Source organism: Ciconia boyciana, chromosome 9, assembly GCF_034638445.1.
Source record: "Ciconia boyciana chromosome 9, ASM3463844v1, whole genome shotgun sequence".
Classification (NCBI taxonomy): Eukaryota; Metazoa; Chordata; class Aves; order Ciconiiformes; family Ciconiidae; genus Ciconia; species Ciconia boyciana.
Genome location: NC_132942.1, coordinates 41,087,409 through 41,109,073, shown reverse-complemented (window position 1 = coordinate 41,109,073; position 21,665 = coordinate 41,087,409). Strand labels below are relative to the sequence as shown.

General features: G+C 40.7%; 1 protein-coding gene across 2 annotated transcripts in view; it reads right to left on the bottom strand.

Moving 5' to 3' along the window:
* Positions 1-231: 231 nt before the first annotated feature.
* GAN (gigaxonin) overlaps positions 232-21,665 on the bottom strand; it is a 45,175-nt gene continuing 23,741 nt past the window's right edge. Inside the window, exons 10-12 of one of the 2 annotated variants that reach the window (XR_012044060.1) lie at positions 17,896-18,005; positions 16,825-17,125; positions 232-250 (exon numbers count right to left, since the gene is read on the bottom strand). Coding sequence is in view for 1 of the 2 variants with exons in the window: in XM_072871918.1 (XP_072728019.1) it covers positions 16,944-17,125; positions 17,896-18,005 (292 nt within the window). In the remaining variant the exon portion in view is untranslated. Of the gene's footprint in view, positions 251-12,669; positions 17,126-17,895; positions 18,006-21,665 lie in introns of those variants that run through there. The other variant, XM_072871918.1, reaches the window with a different exon arrangement.

Here is a 21,665-nt window from a genome sequence, read left to right as displayed (position 1 = left end):
AAACCTTTCGGAGTTTGGAAAGGAGTTGGACAAAACTAAAATCATGCTCAACACTTCCCCTTCCCTGGAGAGATAGGAGTGCTGCTTGCCCTTTCCTGACGATAAGCATATCCTGGTGGTTAAAAATACATTTTGCTCTTACCGTAAATTCTCCATTAGCCAACTCCTTCAGCCCAGCCCACGGTGTTGGGGTTCACGATTCCTTAGAGGCCACACGTGACAGAGCTTGGCCTGTAGTCGTCCAAATACGCTGGAGAAAAAGCAAAAATAATAGGTCTGATGCTGCTGCCATTGGCTTCACCTGGAACAGCAGTCAAAGTCTGTTCGGTGGCAACAACATTCATCTCAAATGACTTGCACCCTTCCCAGGACCCTGCGGACTCTGCATTACTCTGACTTTACAGCAGCTTCCAGACAAAAAGTAAAGTGTTGTATTGAATTCTGAACAGCAATTAATTCTTCAGTTAATTTTACTGTTTCCAGTGATCATTGTGCCAAAGGGCTAACTTAGCAACACAGAGCTCAGTGAAAAGCAGGGCTCACTGCTTGATTTGAGATTCTGGAGGCCAGGAGCCAGTTACCTGCTCTGCAAAGCTTCTCCTCCTTTCTCTTCTTCAGCTGGAAAACTCAGCCTGGTGAAAGCCTGCTCTGAGACCTGAGCTCTGCAAAGGACACAGATGCCACCTCTTACCAAGGAGGCACAAGCCCTGGGAAGAGCCTGGCTCCGCAAAGCTGGGGCTGCTCATGCCCCCAGACACCTCCACAGCAGCTCCGACCTGCAGGAAGCCTTTGCCAACTGCATCGCCTCTCCTAGCACGTTCCTGCCAGGAAAAAGCTGGTGGAACACTCTTCTCTCAGGTTGGGGTAGAAGCTCGTGGACAACTGTCATTCCCTGTGGCACAGACATCATGAGAGTCACAAGTCCTGTTGTGTAAACTCAGTACGTATCCTTGGCAAGTACCTTGCAGTTAAGGAGGCACAGGGAGGCCTTGCTCCCTGGCTTTGAGAGCCTCGGCTGAAAATCCTGTTTAAGGAACCATTTCTGGATTTCTTCTGTGATATTTTAGAAAAAAATTGAGGGGGTAAAAAGAGGGAGAAATGGAAACTTTAAGTTATATCTCCTCTGTGCATAAAAGGTAAACGAAACCAGGCAGCAGCCCTCTTCCCTTTCTGTTAGGATTCCAGGCTGTGGAATAAAGATAAAACCAAGTTCACCCTCCTGTCTTTGTTTCCAAGACTCAATAAGACAGGGGAGATATGGCAGAGCCCATCTACGCAGCCATAACCATGGGAACACCAGCAACAAGGGTAAATCAACACAAGATTCCCTATCGTCAGCCCGTGTTTACACTGGAGGCCTCAGGCTCCCTGCACCAAACTGGCTGGTGGTTCAGGACCTGTGCTTCACTTGGTATGGCTGTCGAGCTAAGCAAGAAAAGACTTTTAATCGAGCAAATACCCACCTTTCTGTCCTAATACCCACTGTCTAGAATACTTAGAATACTTCTTTACAGCACCCAGTTTTGCACTTTGAAGCTGTGGTGCTGCCTTCCTCCTTCACTCCCCTTGCCCAAGCTACCCCAAACCTCAGCTTTTCCTTGACTCCTACCTCACATTTGGCCTTGCTTCAATACCCTTTTATTTAAGAAAAGGTAGACAGGGCTGTGAGTGAAATCACATATTTTCCTGATGATCAAAAGGTATAGGACTACTGCAGTAGCTGAGCTTACTGCTGTCGTCGCACTCCCACCTATAATCACAGACGACATTATCCCTCCTGGTTAACAGGCCAAAGCCCTTGCTCTGGCTCTTCTGTCTCAGCAGAGGCAGCCCTAGCAGAAGCAATGGCCGGTACATCAGTAAAGGGAGAAGCGCAGCGTGAAGGAAGCATATTGCTTAATTTGAGTTGCAGCTGCTTGGCATCTTAAAAAAGTCCAGATCGCTGAACTTTAAGAGGTTACACACACGCCATGGTGCAACTGAGGGTCGCCAAATATCTGGCAGCCCTGGAACGAGCTGTTTGTACCCGCCCTTGGGAGCAGTTATGCTTCACATATTTTTCTCCTCTGCTTTTAAAGGTCACATGAAAGCAGCAATATTTGTGAAGAGGACGAGTGAACGTGACTGCAGGGGAGAACGGAGACCTTCAAACAACTGTGAGAGCTTTTACAGGTGAGCAGAAGCTCCTTCCCACTCCCACTTCTCCCCGAGTGGCCACCATCAACATCCATGGCCCCGCGGCCATAAGCATTTACTGCCCAGATGGAGCTGGAGAGGGACTGCTCCCGCCTCCCCTTATTTCCTTAGCCTTTCCTCCTCCATTTATTTCCTTTGGGTTTTCCCCTTTGATTAAACTTCTGGCATGTAGGAATGTTTAATAATAAAACAGATAACTCATGGGAGATGATATTTATAAAATCTACTACTTTTTTTTTTCATTTTTCATAAGGTCTTGAGAGAAAATCTTGAACTATGTTCCTCCTTTCTTTTAAAAATAGAAAGAAAAAGCATAAGGAGCAGTTTTCAAACCATCAATGTTTTATTTGGTTAGTTTATTAAACACCTTTAAGACAATTAATTTTGGTCTGTACCCTTCTATAAAATAATTCAAGTTCTGAACAAACCTCCAATACATAAAGCAAGGTTACTTTTACCATACGCAAATTTCAGATCAAAATACAACACTCTGTTTTCTTACATTTATAAAACCCAGTCAAATACAAACAACATTAAAAAAGATAAAACACTTTCACTGATCCTTGGTACAATATTACAGCACAATTTGCACAGTGGTAACTAAGTCCCCAAGCACAAGTCAAATACTTTAAAAAGGGAACCTCCCTTTACTCACCCAACATTATACTGAACACGTAAACAAAGCGAGTGCTACTTAATCCAGGAAAATTCTCGTGTCCCTTTTCATATCATGTGTGAGCCACAAAGCAATTCTGCAAGGGAGGTTACTGGTAAGTAACCAAACAGCTTTCCTGCTTTGCTGTTAGAATTTTATGTGCAACTACTCCATGAAAATAAATGGATGGAGGTGGACCAGACTCTGCACTGGGCAATTTATGGCAACTAAAGGAAACCAAGAAATGTGTATTTTTCTAGTAACAGATCATCAAACTCTTAAAAAAAGAAAAATCGATACCAAGTTATCTGCGGGTACAATTGGAGTAACTGCCCTATTCTTCATTTTCAAGACATCTAATGTAGACACAGAGTGTTTTCAATTGTTGAGAGTTTGTTCAATTGCAAAACCCAGTGTTTCAGCAATAGGTCAAAGTGCCATTAAAATTGCACATTTTTCTTCAATTATGAGAATACATGGTATCATGCAAGGTTCATTTGTTACTATGCCTAAAAGCTTGCACTTACACTAACCTATGAACAGTGTGGGATCTCTTATGAAATAGAAACGAGAACAAAAATTAAAATACAAACATAAAATGATACAGCTGAAGTGTCAGTTGACAAACATTCCCGGGAAGGTTCTACTTAGCAAGCCTTACAATAACACCTCAAGAAGAGAAAGTAAAAATCGGAGCAATAACAGAAGGGTCTGATGTATCAAACTCAGGTTCTACTTTGCATAGGCAGTCAAGGCAATTGCACTCCAGTGCAACTAAAGGGTATTTTTGCCTGCAGTTCTGCAAACCCCTTCTTTGTTTCCCCCCACCCCCAAACCACTAATTTGATTTACAATTCAATTGTAAGTTCAGTTACTTTAGTTTCAGCTAATGCAAAAATGTGTACATAATTAAATGGAAATACACACTAATGGATCTAACTTCCCTCTCCTCCCTCCCCCAAACTCACGTCACATCCATTAGGATACCACACACTTTCCAAAACTTCTCACATCTGTTAACATTAAGTATTACCCTGACAAAATGAAGGAGAATCGCATACCACACAAATAGTATGTATTTAAATAATGCGCGAGTGTAAACAATATAGGATGGAAAGAGCTTAAAAAAATCCCAGTGAGGTACAGCAAAAACTTAATTTGCTAATTTAGTCTTTTAAGTGCAATTGAAACACTGCGTACTGCCCTTCTCCGAAAAGATCTCTCCAATATTAAGCTACACTACTAGGCTTATTCCCTTAAAGCTACATAGCCATGCTATAACTCAATATATTGACTTAATGCGAATATTTGTGGGGGAAAATTAATTTACAGGGTTAATTAAAATCTTTGTAGTATTCAAAAGGAATGACAGTAAAGGGATCAATCATGGAAAATGTGGTAATACACGTTTTAAAAATATTTCCAATAATTCTAACACAAAACAGCAAGTATATTTTGAAAAATGCATAGAAACCCTGTCAATAGAAAAATCCCCACTAAAGTTACACAACTAAGCAATTTTAATCTAAATATTTTATGTGCTTTTCCTATAAAGGCCACTTTGACATACAAATACAAAAAAATTTACATTTTCCCCAAAATAAATTATTTGTTCCTCAATTAAAAATACTGAGTATGGAAGCATAACAACCCTCTCGCATGCCAGCTGCTCATCGGCAGTGGCTACTTCTGAAGAAGAAAATCTCCAAATATTTTCAATTACCAAAAGAAATAAGAAGCGCCTTCAGACTTTGTTCTGCCTAGCACTAGGAAAAACCTGGGGTTCGGAGTGGAATAGGCTGAACCCCTTACACTGCGTGTGCTGGGGAGGGAATGAATATACAGAGACATCTGCAGAGAGATTTTCTGTTTGTCTCCCGTGTTATGCACGGAAATCCCTTTTTGAAATCAGAGAAATAAATCAAGGTTAACCTGAATTAAAGAGAAAATAGCACACGGAGTTTACAGGCAAGCTACTCAGAAGAATGCATGTGAAGGTGAGAAGAAATGATCAACTGGTAGAGAAGAGCTACTCAAGGGATGTAGAACCAGGGGAAAACTGTACTGGTTTTATTAGTATTTAATAGGGGGAAGAAGAGGAACACAAGGAACAAGCTTCACTGGAAAAACGAAGCAACAGGAGAACAAAGAACCTTTACCAGCAGTCCTGACCACATGGGCATTTATCCCTAAATTGCCATGGAAGCAGCAAAATCAAACTCACATACGCACAAGCGGTGGAAATGAAAATTTACTTGGACTGGATTTGAGACGTCACAGGTATTCTTTACTGTAAGCACCAGACCCACAACTGAACAACACAGGAACATAAAAGCAAGAGCTACATCCACCTGGAGGGGCACAGCAAACCCTGGTTGCCTGACACGCTCTAGAGCAAAGAGACGCAAATGTCATGAAGTGGCTCCTAACTTACTCCAGCAGGTAAGCCACGCTGGCGGGTTTACAAGACAAGCTCCAGTCAACAACAATACGAGACTGACAGGAGGGATACACTTCGACAGCACGTCATTCAGAGTCAAAACACCTAATAAACTGATGGGCGAGGCGGGGGAGAAGGAGGAAAAAATCAGTGAACAGGAGTTGATTTGGATGCAAGATTCTTGGGCAGCCATTGAGTACAAGTTCTCCTAACCTTGGACCAAGGACTGGATTTGGAAGGACACAAGAGCCGTGTGTCTTCTGTATCACAAGGAATTCAGCTCTCTGGTGTGCTATATTGCATAGTTTGATTGAGGCCAAAGACCACTTATGTCTTATTTTTCCCTGTTTTTAACAGAAGTAACTCAACATACTCAGGTCAGAGCATTCCAGAGCCTGGCCCCAAGTGATTCATGGATTCATTTCTAAAGCAGCACAGGAAGATTTTGGGGTGGGCACATAAACAAATAAAAGCAAAAACTCAATTCCCACACAAAGCACAAGACGACCCACAGAAAACATACACACATAAAAAGCCTATAACAGTAAACACATCTGTAATACAGAAGTCAAAGCATGACAGCTGGATGATGGGAATAAACCTTGCTGTCAAGCTGCATGCTAGCGATGGTAAACAAGACCAGGTGAGTGTTTCAACCACACCACACTGATGTATTTTTTGTAGAAAAAGCAGCAATATATTCTGACAATATCCTGGTAATTATCAAGATCTTAGATCTGACAGAACACTGAACCTTTATGAGAGCAGCAGCGATGTGGCACTACATTCCAACACCCTCATTACTTGGCTCATGGAATACAGATATCATAATTTTATTGTAAATAACAATGTAGTTGTTATTTCATTCCCTTATGCTAAAATAGAATATTTGAACAGTACAAAGTCAGACTAAGTATATTAGTTATCATTCATATAATATGTATTTCAATTCTTTAGCCCAATCCTACAAGATTCATGGTACTCAATAAACATGGTTTACAGAGGGAAAACTCTGAAGGTAGAGCATCTAATGTGAAGAAATTTTGCTTTTTCCTTTTGAAAGCAAAATTAAAACAATCTCAATCTCAGCTTGTCAGGATCCCACTTCAAGTTATTAAACAGTAAGCATACAAACTGGGAAGCAGGTATACATTTCTGTTTTCTCAAAAACAAAAAAGTGGAGGGGAAAATGAGGTGGCCAGGAGCTCCTCAGTTATTTAGGCCAATACTTGCTGTTTCACCCTGCAGAAATAGTTCCAGAGCCTCCAATAGTTTCAGATCTAAATAAAACAAATGCAAAATACTAGATCTCCTATAACACTCAGCCCATAAACCTTTATATCTTACCCTTATGTAAGGGATAGGGTGGACTCATCCTTACCCATGCTGCCAGGGCACAGCTGCAAGACTCAGACTCTGGTGCACAGACCTGGCAAGGAATGGTGACAGACTGGATATTAGGAAATTTTACTGCACTGAAAGGGTTATCAAGCATTGGAACAGGCTGCCCAGGGAAGTGGTTGAGTCCCCATCCCTGAAAGTATTTAAAAGACGTTTGGATGAGGTGCTTATGGACATGGTGTAGCGGTGGTCTTGGTAGCGTTAGGTTTATGGTTGGACTTGATGATCTTAAAGGTCTTTTCCAACCTATAGGATTCTGTGATTCTTCAGCCTTCCCTAAAATAAGAGGATCAAGGAGTTGCAAACTCAGTAGGATTCTCCGTGGTCCCTCATTTATTGGCTGTTTTTCAGAGTGCTGCAGGTAACGCAGATACTCCTCATGAAGGCCACCAGCCCGTGCGTCCTGGACAATGACAGTCTGGACGAGTCAGGATGGTCCAGAGGGCAGCACCCAACGTGTGAAGTAGGAGAACAACAAGGCAGTCTCTGGACTCCTTCCAAAAGGCTAAAGGGCTCTTGGATTAACAAGACTGAAAAATGCTACACCACTGGGACTGTGAAGCCTACGAAAAGGCAGTAACCTGATGTCTGGAGATGGGACAAGTTCAAACACCAACCCTCGATCCTTCCTGCTGCTTCAGACAGGGCAGGAGTACGATTTTTTTGTGTCTTCCACAGAACGAAAAACTTTTAGCAATGTTAAGTTAACAAATCCCTAAACCAAACTGATGATATGTATTAAACACAAATAAAGACAGCACAATAAGGACGACTAAAATTCAGCTCTCTACTCCACTTGCATCTACAAGAGCCTTCTCCTCAGATCTACCAAGCTGACATCACTCTAGTGATAGCAGCAGTCGGTAGCTTCCCTCCTTCTACCTCCTGACCACCCGCAGCACAGGGCGGCTAAACCCTCTGGGGTGAACGCACCTTGCCAGCCACGTGCATGCCTCAAACAAGGGCTCAACAGACGAGGTCTGAGGCAAAACCCATACCTGGCCCAACGTCCAGATGCTCTGACAGCCACATACGTCAGTGTGTTCCAGACACGCAGGGAACAACACGCAGCCAGGTCCTGGGACCGAGCCCAAGAAGATTAATATTTACGGAATAGCCACCATGATGCCAACAGAGGGTCTGGAATTAGCAGCTAATTGGTACAGTCTGCAGAGACATGAATAGCTCCTTGTTTCATCCCTACTATTTGTGCACAGCCAGTAAAATGGTTGCTACATTGAATTCAAAGTTAATATGAGCTGCTACTTGAAGTTTTAGCGGAAAAAGTTCCCCGTGAAGTATTTCTTGGTTTTGCCTTTACAGAGAAAGAACAAACGCAGCATTTTCCCATTACATTTTGTATTATTAAGGCCTTTGACAGTTTGAAGCTGTCTTTATGAAAAAGGATGTTTTTTCAAAAAAGGACTGAATACTCAAAAAAAAACAAACCCAGAGAACAAACACGAGCTGATTATCAGCTTACATTGGTACTTTAAGAAGTCAAGCACAGTGCAAGGAGTTAAAAAAAAGGTCAAAATAGCACCTTTAGAAGCAGAAGAAAACACACTTTTAAAAAAAAAAAATTCTTCAAGCTACGTAAAACCCTGCATACTTGAAGATCCCAAAGAAACGGTCAAATACATCATCTCAGGTATGGAAGGTGGATATTTATTTGGATGTGTTTTCCTCTGTAGGTGAGTAAATGGGGAACCCCATGGGGAAAAAAAATCCAGGTTAGACATTACAGAAAAATCAGTGAATCTCTCTATTGAGATAATGGATCAAGTTCACAGGCAAAACAGTGCAGAGTAGAGGCAGAGAGAAAACTATCTGATCTGTCCTTAAAAGAGCAGAGTCTTCTATTTTTTAAACAGAATTTTTCCTATTTAAAAATTGTCAGGACAGTCTTTCAATTGCTTCTCTCATTTACAAGTATAATAGTTACTTTCAAGTAATATAAATTTTTATTTACTTTTTACAGCAGCTGCAGGTCAACCTTGGTCTTTTTGTGCAGAAACATGCAATTAAAATGAAATTAAAGTAAACCGTCCTTGGACAACGGCATCATTCTGCCCTGCTTCTCATCTGCTTTTAGTCTTTTATTGAAGGACAAAATGCAATTTAAAACAAAACAAAAAGATTTGACAAAGTGCAAAGAAAAAAAAAATGAGGTAGCTGGGAATAGGGGCTTTTCCCCACAGACAAGGCGGCAGACTTCCAGCCACAAGTAACACACGTACACGGGAGTGGGCTACACGTGTTCTACCTACAGGATTGCTTACCGACGCCCAGGTAACATGGTCTAACCTGCTGACATCAGTTTTACAAACTTGATGAAAAGTCACTTCATCCTGTATTAAGCACTCTCCCCATGTACACCGAGTGGAGTTAAAGGATGCAGATGTGCAAAAAGCCAGTGCATAGAGAGATCAAGTTTGTGTGGACATCCTCCAACCCACAGGAGCTCTTCCTAGTGATCATCGGCAAATGCAACGCATTCAGAAGTAAATTTGGGGCAAGAGTGAAAGCAAAATCCTGTTAATAAGAGCAAAAGACAAAACAACTGAGAGCAGGAAGCAGCATTATGCATGGGGTATGCCCAGGAATCTGCATCTGTTGGTCTGACAGTGCTTTGGGGTCATTTCTCAGCCAGCCACAGCCTCGAGTCCTCCGGCACTAGACCTGCCTGCAGCTGGGCAACGTCCCAGCCATGCTCCCAAACACCGAGGGCAGCAAGGGGCGGCAACTACATGAGCTCTGTGCCAAAAACAGCCTGTTGCCCCATCGGATACACACAGCAAGCCCATGTGCGGTATAAGGAGAATGTTGTTGTTTTACTGATATTTTTCCTCCCCCCCTTAACACTGTAATGCTAATTTCTAGGAGTCCACCAGAACACAGCTTGCTGTTTACATCGATTAAACTAAGACACGATAGAATATTCACCATACATTGCAAAATACAGTCTCAGACCCTTAAATACAAAAAAAAGTTTCAATTACAAGAAGCAAATCATTAGGTTTTGGAAGTCAGGGAGAAAGAAAAAAAAAGCTTAAAATTGACTTAGCAGCTGTTTCCCCAAGCAAACAAAAGCTAGAACAGATCCTTGTTTCTCCACGCAATCCAGAAGAGTCCTTTGGACTAGTTTAAGACTAGTTCTGAAAGAGTTTGAAAGTATTTCTTAAGAGGGTACTCCTTGGCTTCCCTTCGGAAAGAAACTTTAAGGGCTTTAAAGAACATCAGCTCTGTTCAACTTGACCACCTTGCCAGATACCCTGGTGTACTGGTTTACTTATTCTAATAATTAAGCAGAGTTCGCTTTTTAAGACCTAAAAATAGCGAAACAAGCAACAAGGATGATAATGCTTTCTTGCTATCGTGTGTAAATTAATAAAACAGATGCTGCCTAGCCGAAACTTTAGCATGCGAGATCATTAAGGTGAGAATCTCAACAACAGCCAGGGATAAGGTTTTTGTAGCACACTGCTGATCACATACTGAAATTTAGACTTTTCAAAATGGCTCTTGCTTTCATCAGGTGCAATATTGTTCCACAGGTTTTTTTTCTATTCTGAAATTGGTAGAGGTGGCAGCATGCTAACAGAATGCACAGAAATGATACTTGTCAAAGCAGCCCACTGTACAGCCTGCTTAAATAGTATCTTTCAGGCTCTGACTGGGTTTAGAACTACAGATGAAAGAAACTTGCCCTTGACAAAAACAGAGGATGTCTCAGCATTAACTGAAGAGAAAGGAAGGAGGAAAGGCAAAAAAAAAAATCAAGGGCATTAGGTGGTGATTCAAAAGCACATAGTATTAAAAAAAAATTACATTTTCATGTTTTATCAATAAAATAAAGTTACTTACACTGGGGATGCTTCTTTCTATCCTATTATTGTAATCAGATCCATCAGCTTTTACAAGGGCTCAGTATAGTCTCATTTCATTATGAAAATTCAAGGGCATAGGTAGGCAACAGCATTGAGCATGTTCATTTACTGAGGCGCTCTGGCAGGTGTTCATTATTCACATGACACCCTGCAAAAATACTGAGCAACAAGATTTAGCCTTTTACCTTGAAAAGTTCCAATCTTCCAGCTCACTTTTCAAGACATTTCAATAGATTATTTCAAATAACCTTCAAATATAATTCTAAACAAATCCTTTATGTATTTTAATTATTTTTATAATAATAAGCAGCTACCTAGAATAAGCAGTTTTTAAAAATATCTTTAAGATTTTGTATCACCAAAAAATTTACAACGTAATCACCTGTTGGTAGCAGTTTATGGTTTAATTCTCCTATTACCCTTAATCCTTTTTAGCAGGTGTTTACCTAGTTAGGCACTTTGCATGGTTTTAGTCTGTTCTTTTAGCTCACCTGTTAATGAAAGATTTGAGATAACTGATTACTGGAGTACAACAGCAGTTAGATTACAGAGTCACGCACGGCATGGCTGATCAGAGATGTCACCTTAAAGCCTGGCTGCAATCCTTCCCACAGGAAGGAATTTCCCAGGGGAAAAAAAAAAAAAAAAGAAAAAAGGCAAAAACCCTAGGGATGCTGGAGACCAGGTGCCCAACCTATCAATAAACTTCAGAGCCCACGGATGTGACCCCTACAGAAAATGAGCGGTGCTTCACGCAAATCTTACTGGCTTTACAGCAATATCTCTAAGTCAGCTTTTCCTGGCTCACCTCCCCAGTCTTAAGTGACCAGAGATCTCCTTACTCCTTTCACAAGTAGTGAGCCACGGAAACACAGACCCTACTGACGCAGCTCTCGACTCCAATAACAAACAAGGAAGAGCAAGAGAAAATGGCAAATGTCAAAAGGCTACTGCACTGACGACTGAAACGCAGGCCTGTACTCGTTCCTTAATGGTAAAAGGAAATACTCCAAGTTAAGATGGAAATAGTAGCTTCTAACTGCAAAGCAGACGCCTATAATTAACACCCCTCCCACCCACCTGAAGAAGCTGTTTAAGTACTCCAAAGAGCTAAGAGAACAGAAACCCCAAAACTTTGATGCTAACATTAGGGGCAGAGAGGATCCATACCCCAAATTAAACAGAACTCCTTGGAAAGCATCGCTGAGTGCCACCAAAACATACCCTAGTTACAATCTTCAGTATGCCCGTGTCCCTGGGTACAGTCACACTTCCTGAGACACAGCTTTCCTTCTGCAGATGAGATTAATTCAAACAAATTGCACTCTATCTAAATATAATTTAAAATACTAAAACCTGTTGTCAGCTGCCATTTATTACATACTTGCATGGCACTAGTCCTCTAATAAAGAGCAAAGTGTCTGTATGCATCACATGGAGTGATGTCTCAAGGCAGCTGTGAAGAGTAACACAAACCTGCAGAACAGTATTAAAAAAAAAGTAAAGATTTACTGTCTTTTACATGCATTCATTTAAAAAAAAGAACCACTGCTCTTTTTTGGAACACAGTGAATTTTAAGCATCTCTGTATTTTAATAGAACAGTTGAATTATTATATACAGAGGAAACCAAAAGTTTGGCACTTGTAACAACTTGCATTTGTTATTGCATCCTGCACTTTGCATGGCTCCTGCGTGTTACCAAAACCCATGCAGGCCGTACAGCCACAGTATTTATGGAACCAACCGGGAAAACTGTAGTTAAAACAGGGAAAAAAGCTCCCCAAACTCCTCACTTTTGTACTTGTGCATTTACCAAGTCATGCAGGCACAAGAAATATTGCAAAAAAGAAGTTAAGCTGCCTGGTGTTTTCTGGAAGGGGAGTTTATAAAGCAAGCCAGGCGCTTCAGTAGCTTTGATGAAAAAACTCCTATTTTCAGCTAGAACTCTGCTTCAGAAGGCAGGCTGTGTGATGTGTAAGTTTTGTGCAGTCAAAAGCAAAAGGGATACAGCCTGCCCACAGTTATTAGTGAGCTGATTTTATAAATTCACCTTTGTTTTCAGATTCACCACTATCCTTTTGTGTAGTCTCATATTAATTTGCCTTCAATTTAAAGATGAGGTACCCTCAAAGCTACAGAAAGTCACTTGACCAGGAATAGCTGAGGTGATACAGCATTTTCACAATTAGTAAAACTTAAGGAATAGCTGGTAAAATATTTGAGGACAGGCAGACCTTGCTGTCGTATAACAAACCAGAAGACTCTTCGGGATGCCTCTTTTTCAGGTTATAAAAACAGAAAGGATGAGAATTTGAAATCCAACACTGACCCTTTAGGAACACAAGCATCTCACAAGGCCAAGTAAGGAACGGAGACCAGGCCAGGTGTGTGCCTCCCTAAGAAACCCAAGAGATTTATTTTGTGAGAGCAACAGCACTTTACACCTTTGCTTCTGTCATCACTCTTTCTGCTGTGCAGAGCGGCCACAAGATTACACGCGTAAAACAAGCGCAGAGGACACTGTTGTGTGCTTATGGTATTATCTCTTCCCCCCCCCCCCACTTGTACGCTCAAACTTTTGATTTTACCCTTAAATTAGCAATTCCAGAGTTTTTCCAAAAATAACCTGTGGCACATGGAAAAAGGAAGAGGAAACTTTTTTGGGGGGAATTGTGGTAAGAGGTGGAGTGAGGGGAGGAAAAAAGCCACCGCTACTCCCATCTTCCATAATCCCTACCCCGTATTTGGTGATTTTCTGATTACAATGTCTGGGGTTTGTCCAATTCTACAGCAGGGGGAAGGAAAGGTCACAGAGGCCCAAGTCACTCAAGCCTGCAACATGAGCCAGACAGTCCTCGTTTGGGATTGTGCTGAGCCTGACTCAAGATACAGCCACCTGAGACCTGCACCCAAGGACCCAGCCCCAGTCCGAGGTGTGGTGGGCACCAAGTCGGCGGCACTCTTCAGCAATACAGACATTGGTGTCAAAACATCGGCACTTTGATGCTGTGACGAACTCACAACCCCAGCGAGGTGCCCAGTTTGGTAAATCAGTAAGGAAGGTGCCTAAAAACCTGAGGCTTGGAAGCCAGCAGCCTGCACACACAGCTGGCTAAGAAAATCATTCAAAAAGCCACCTGTGGGGGAACTGGCTGAATTTAAGTGCCAAATCACATGCAGGAAGGAATTAAGGCTACTGTGCCAAGCAAGGACAACTTAAACAAGTTTCTAAACTGCCAAACCACCTAAACCGCCTGGATTGCAAACTGAGAAAATTCATTCATACGCAGGGGCACGCAGCCACCAGGAAAGCAGGGACAGCGGGGGTGGTGGCATGTACCAGTGAACCCAGTTCAATCTATAGCTGTTTGCACGTTCAACATGCTCAGGAAACTGATGAGCTCCCTCCACTCAGCACCCCTGGTATCAAAGCCTCCCTCCTCTACTGAAGTCGACCATTTCCTTCCCAAGAAAAGTCAGAGGTCAGCTATCCCGCTCATACACCATCACCTGTACAATAAGGCTCTCCCTGCAGAAGGAGCGCCTTGGCTTCCAAGCCTTGCTCCAGACTGGGAGGCAATCAAACCTGGTTATTGCACATCCCAAGAGATGCACTCATCACCAAGCTTGCAGGTCAGAACTGGACAGACAGACACAAGTCAGACCCCAAAAGATGCATCCCTTCCCTCCGACACATACAGAGAGGCTAGAACATCTCCTGGATTGGCCCCACAGACAATGCAGATGGGGAATGATCCCCATCCCCTTGAAGCAAGGCCAGGGAAGCCAGTTTTGAGATCTCAGGAGTGCTTAAATCTTCAGTGTGAGCAGGCACCCAGAACTCCAGGAGACAATATCTCTAGAGACTTGGTTCCTAGCTGCCAACCACGCAGAAAGTGACAGGAGCACACGCGTGCTAAGAAATTAAGTTTGTAACTGTTTCAGGTGAAGAGGCTTAAACTTCTTGGTCAAATCTCACTGACTGCATTTGCAACACACACCAATTACCAGCAGATGTTTGTTTTATTTATGTTTAAAAAAAAAGTAATACTACCTACTGTTAATCCTACTTTAAGTGTAAACATTTGGTTCAATAACTTTAACTGCAAAACACTGCTAGAGTATATATGATTTGGATTTATTACGTGCATTTATTACTTAGGTTTTCTGGATGCTGAATGCCCTCAAGTGTACTGGGAAGCTACAGGGACTCAAGAGATAGCAGCCTGCAATATTCTGAATAACATTTTCAAAAGTTTTCTAAGCCACTTAGAAAACTGAGCTCAAAAGTGAAATAGATACTTAGGAACATTCATCACTTTTGAATATGGGATCTTGGCACTTTGTCTAAGAAAAAAATTGAACAATGTAAGATTTTCAAAAAGGGGAAGTTTTACAGATAAACTAACAGCACTTGATTTATTTCACAAGACAGCCAAGGAAGGAAATAGTGGTTCACATTTCTGTAGTAAAGCATTATATATAAATTTAAAATCTGAAGACATATATATATACAAACACCAAGTTTACTGCAATGCATAAATATATAAACTTTTTAATATGCCAACTAATATAGGTCAGAAAACTGATGTATATAGTTCAAGTTTTGCAGCACTTCAGCATTGTACAAAATAAAAAAAAATAAATAATGGTCAATGGATTGGCTGCTGCCCTCTTTTTTTTCCCTACCCCCTTTGCTCAGAATCGAGAGTAATTCCAACCACACATCAGTGCTATGGAAGGACTGAGCAGAAGTAAGTTTCAGAATGTCTCTTCAAGAAATATTTAGTGAAATATAACTATCCTGTACTAGTTTGGGATTGTATTTCAGCATATCTAAGATGATTCAGTAAAGATGACGAAGGTTTGTACTAACACAACTGAGGGCAGAGATTGGCTTGTCTGAGGTCCACAGAGTTGCAGAGTGGAAAGTGGTGTATGTAGTTATAATACTGGTTATACAAAGTCTCTTTTTCTGAAGGGCAGGAGGTCTTATTTCTATTTCCATCTCTCTCATTGTATTCCTTTTAAATAAATACAGGTTACGTCCCACCCATCACAACAATAATGAAATCAAAAATTGAGGTAAAAGTGTTCTACCAGCTGATCTTGACTACGAACAAAAGTCAATTAAATATCGCTACTGATGTGAACAAGACTTAGTAAGAAATAAAATGCAAGATACTAAATTCTTCACTATAACCACGCCATAAAACCCAGCTTTCAAAGTCAGACAGCAGTAAACAAGACTGTACCTTAGCACAGAAATCATTAGTAAGCCAACTTTTGATCCCAATTTAAAGTCGCTATACAAATTTTCCTTAACTCTTAGTCCAAAAATCATGTTTTCTGCAAAACAAATATATCCTTATCATATTTCACCTTTGTTCTAACAGAGATAAAATGCACCCTCCTATAATCCTCAGTCTTAAAAACCATTCTTAGTGTGCAAGCAACCTGAAGTAAAAAGGAACACAACCTATTTTCTTTAATTTGTCAAGTTTTGTTGTCTTTTACCAAAAGCAGCAATCATTAACCGTTCCAAACAGCGTTTCCCTTTTTACTTCAAGGAAACAGCCACCAAAGCCCACACAGAAATGCACACCACCCACCTGTACACCAGTTTATCAGGCTATTCAAATGACAGCATAGAAAAAACAGTTTACTTCTCTGTAGTATACTGTATCCATTTCAGATTAGTCCATTTTAAATATATTAAAAATATTTGTAGGAATGAAAACATTGCAAATGAATGAAAAACCATATGTACACACCTCCACCATTTTTAGGCACAGACCTTAACTTTTGAGGAAGGACTAGAAATAAAAGGTGCAACAACCAACATCTCCTACGGCATTACGGTCAAACAGCAGTCTTTGCGGTATACCAGGGAGGTTGGTTATCAATATAGCTTCTGTGTATTATAGCTATCCAGTCCAAGATAGCACTTTTATTCTTATCAGTTCCCCCCCAGGGGAAACGCATCTTAAATCTTTTTTGCTTTTCAATAAACTTCGCCAAAGTTTACCAGTTCACCAATTGCCACCAGTTTCAGACACAAAAAACCTCCTTCAATGACACGGTTTAAACTCCAAATGGTTACGACTGAAGGTGTTTCCTTGATCCCCCCTTTTATTTCCCCCCTCTCTTCTTTTTAATGTATACTTAAGTTATTTGTTCCCGAAACAAGAACTGAGACTCAAGCTTTTTAAGCATTTAAAACAAAAACAGTTACCATACCAAAGCACAGCATACAGTGTAAGTTTCAGCTGTAATTTCTCAGCTTTTCCTTTATATAGAGCTATATTATGGTGGACTGCGCAGAATTCTTCCAGTCTCCTCCACTGTCAGCATACGGATCACGGAGAAGGTACGCGAATGCGGAATAATCCTTGTTGAAGCTGCAGTCGAAAGAGCTTGCAGTTTGCAATCCGCAAAGCTGCACAGCCAGTACGGCGAAGGTCCGATGGAAATAGTGGTTTAGTGCGCTGCCAGGTTCCCGTGCTTCTTTTAAATTCTCTAACATAGTCATAATTTGTACCTGAATTCACACATGCACAAAGAAAGATAAAATGCTTTAAAACATACTGTAGCTATCACCATATTTCACATCTAATAAGGCAAATATGTGAACAAGAGCATGCACAGAAACACAAATCAATTTCTGGATGTATGGATGAAATTACTGTCAAAAGGAGAGTACTATGACAGTTCTTATCTACTTAAACCCACCACATTTGCAATTTTACTCTTTCATATTTTGTGGAAAGCCCTGTTACACACCCATATGTACACAGGGCCATGAAAGCATGTAGTCTTCCAAATGTTTTTTTTACAGTACGTGGCCAAATGCTGAAAGCTGAGTATTGAATATGTTTGTTAGTACACATTTATTCGGTTGGGATTTAGAGCCAAGAGCCACTATCACATCCATATGAACTGGTGGACAGTGTCCCCAAAATGCAGAACCACCTGCTTACTGCTGCAAAGACGGGAGAAACAACCTCAGGCACTAACATTTTTTCTTATATTTACACAAATGCAGTAACATACTCTTAGTCTTGATCTCTTCTGGTCTTCAAACTACTAATCAACCAAATGCTTATACCACTGAATTTGTTTCTGAAGAGCTACAATGTACGAAACCAACCTGTACATTTCTGTATGACCACCCTAATTCCCCTGAAGACAACAGTAACTGAAGAGAACACAGTCCCAGCCTTTTATTCTAAAAAAATTTGGTCTCATTAGTGCCACATATTTAAAAGACTGGAAGACAAGCAGCAGGAGGTTATCAGTTCTAATTCTGACCTGTATCGAGATCTCCAATCACATATATGCTGGCTCCAATGGGCACAGCTCCATACACGAAGGAAGAACTAGTTGGGATACATAGGTTCTGGTCATTTAGATAAATCCACCTGTAAAAATAATAACAAAAAACCCTGGTATGCAAGTTTTATTGAGCATATTAAAAGAATTCCAGGTTCTTTTTGCAACTGCCATCTTTGAATCAAAAGCAGAGCGTACAAGTTAATTTGTTATGTAAAAAACTGTTGGGAACATTGCCTAGTTCAGGACAGTCTTGGCTTTTCCTAGCCAGGAAAAGCAATTGGTATTGCTGTTTGGGAAGCTCAGGATAGTTTATCCTGAAGTTACTTCATTTCAGGATTGCTCCGCTCATCTGTGTAACCTATCTGGAATAAATTCTTCTTGCAGCCACCCAGGGTGACCTTCTGGAAGAGAGCAGGCATGTAACAGAGCCTCTTCTACAACAGCTATGCCAGTCAATTTTCCCTATGGAGAAAATTTTAGGCAGCTTTGTCTTAAAAATCACTCAAGTCATAAAAGCGTATCAGTCTTAATAGTCCATTCTAGGGGAAATAACAAATTGCTGTATAGCAAGGCCTCGTTATTAAGCAGTGCCTTCCCCCATATAATTCCCTAACCTCCTTAATTGCACTTTATCAGCAACAAGAAATCCCCAGCCCAGTAAGAAGAGCGCAGCACTTGGCAATGCTTCACTTTAAACAAGGAGTAGAAGACTGGAAATCAAAATGGTAAGGGATTTTGGGAAAGAAAAGAAATGTCCGTTACCTGGAATTGAAACAGACCTTCATGATCATGTATCAGGCTCTTTTAAATCACCTTCTGGCTCCTACTATAATCTTACAAGTCCCCTATGTTCACTTTAGGCATATTCTCATTTCAACACTACATCAGCCTGATCTTTCTATCAAGTGAAAAGCAGTTTTCCATTTTGAAGCCTTTGGAAACCAGATAACTGTGTACTCATCACCCACGTGGGACACTGGCTTATAAAGGTGTCCCATTTATCTAGAGTTGTCAGCATCCTCTCTATGGTTCTGAACCAAATTTCTACGAAATGCTGCTGCACTTTTGCAGGTACTGTCACAGTTACTATTTATAGACCCTGAAGACATACAAATCAATGCTATTTTAGGTGACCACTCCTAGCTCTTTTATGAAATAATTTACAGAGAACAGGAAACTTTGAAAAATACTTTGAAAAGCATCCCATGTATTATCATGGCCATACCTGGTTAATTTGAGGGAAAAATTTAGGAAATATCCTCATGGATACTGCTGACCTTTGAAAATTCTGCGTTTTCTTAACTCATGATTCAGAAGTAAGCCTCTTCTGGCACTGCAGGAGAGGCTGCTACATATCAATTATCTTGGAGAGAGAGATCAATTTTTAAAGACCAAATGAAAGGATTAGCTGTCCATTATTTTGTCTGTGGTATACATGGAAGGATGAAGATTCTGCAGAAAAAAAGGGAACGGTTTGTAGCTGTTGCAGAGGACGACAGATGAACTAAGAACGCAGAAAAGGAGAAGTCCTCTACACTGATTCAGACTCTGTTACAGAGCAAAACACTTTTCACCATATTTCATTAGCTTCCTTTCCTTACTGTGGGAAGAGGACACAGTCAGTATGTTCACTGCTTTTCAGCACCAAGTCACCTAGAATTATGAAAACTGAATAAGTGGCAGAGAAATGCAGGAGGAAGACTGCAGGTTTTTGGGGTTTTTTTTGTTTGTTTGTTTTTTAAATAGTAAATATAGGACCATGTTAAAGAAGGGGAAAAAAACAAAGTTAGATGAGTTTAGTCTAGCTTCTGATGGAGTCTGAGCTTGAAAAACATGTGAACTTCAGGGGTTTGTCTGCACTACATATTCAAGGTTTCAGGGTTTAAATAAAAAACCCACAACAGTGCGGGACCCAAGCATTTTCCTACTGCACATCAAGAAAGGACAGTATTAAAGCATCTGTAGTTGCTTGTGAAAATTCATTCTCAACCTTTCTCAATGCATATACTTTAAAAAACAGGCATAACTTTTCAGGAATGCTTACAGCAGCTTTAGCGCTTAAAACTAGGAAGGAACAAAGACAGGAAGGGCATGGGGTCACGTTTCATCAGAATTTGACGAAGCTCCAGCTTAATGTGGGTTGTGCCTGCTGTTTGAACAGTATGGAAAAAACACCATGACAAAAAATTCACAATCTTCAGGAATTTGAAAACACTCCCTGGAACATAACTCTTGTGTACTTCCCTGGGATGGCTCCGCTCAACCCCAATCTGAGAGCAGCAGGGGAGAAGGCATGTACTTCTGAAGCCATAGACGGAAAGGACTGCTCTAAAACTGAAATATGCTTCCACTCGAATTAAAAAAGGGGGAAGGAATCCTGATTTTTTTCAGTCTTAAAGTGATATAAGCAACAAAAAAAATCCATCCATACTGCTGTAATTAATAAGCAGGATGGTAACTGTTTTATTTCCAAGTGGGAAGTAAATAGAGATGCGATACAGAACCAACATATTCCAGACACGTCACCTCAAGCTCACACCAGCTGTGAAAGGATGCCTACAAATGAATGAAAGCCTTCTCCCTGTTCCTCTCATCTGACAGCACTATCAGTCAGCCAGTTAGTTTTCTCATTACATTTGCATAAAGCACTTTCTTTTAATGAAATTCCTGCACACTGAATGGGAGAATCTTCCTAATTACACATACTATGTTACAAGAAGAGCATTTAGTTCACCACTTGCACACTGCTGAAAGCATTTCCTTATTTTTATGACGTTCCAGCAGCAAAAAGGGTATTTTTAAGGAGTTTTTACCAAGTATTGCTTCTGAACAAGTATCTCTCACTTTTATCCCCCTCAATACCTGCAAATTTCAGGAGCTTTTGAACCAGGAGCTCCTGAAAAGCAGGAAGAAAGCCTACCCCACTTACAGACCACCAGTGAAAGGCAGCAGCGGCTATACTCAAGGACAGAGCTCCACCAGCAGCTCTTGCAAAGAATCCTAAAGCCAATTTGTGCTCTATTAAATATTTCCAAACATCCACACTGAAAAGAAAAAAAAACAAAACAAAAACACCAGTGTGTATAGACATCATCCAATTCTCCACACCCCTACGTGATGCAAAAAGGCATGTTATAAATTATGAACTCTGGTAGAAGGAAAGACTGACCCATCAAGGTCTTTAATATGTAGTTAAGATTTCCTGCTTTTTATGGAGTAGACCAACACTGGATCATTCAGCGGAGGATACCCTTACATCTCCATGTCCCATTTTCACATTGTTTTAAATCTATTTTTAGCTTGATTGATATTTTAAAAAACAGGATACAATGCACACAGAGCTCAATCTATAGCCTTTGAAAAAAACCAAACTAACAAAAAAAACAAAAAACCCCAACTACATCCTGAAAAACCTTCAGTCTGACGTACATATTTTCTATTCTCAGTTCACTTAAAGTCACCCATGCACATGACTAAAGACAGGCTGACAAAATATTTAGTAGTTGAAAAATCTCAGTTACAGAAGTACTTCAAATATGAGAATTATTTTCTACATTATCCTGTCCACATTTCATGTGTATGCTACTATTCTGTCTCACTTCATTTATTTTATTACTTGTTTATACAGTATAGCTTAACAGGAGTCTCAATGTTTTATTTCTTTGGTAGTGTGAAGATCTCAGCATATTCCTAGTCTTTAGAAAAGTCTGCGTCATGGTTAAGAATAACAACTTTGAAAGACTGTG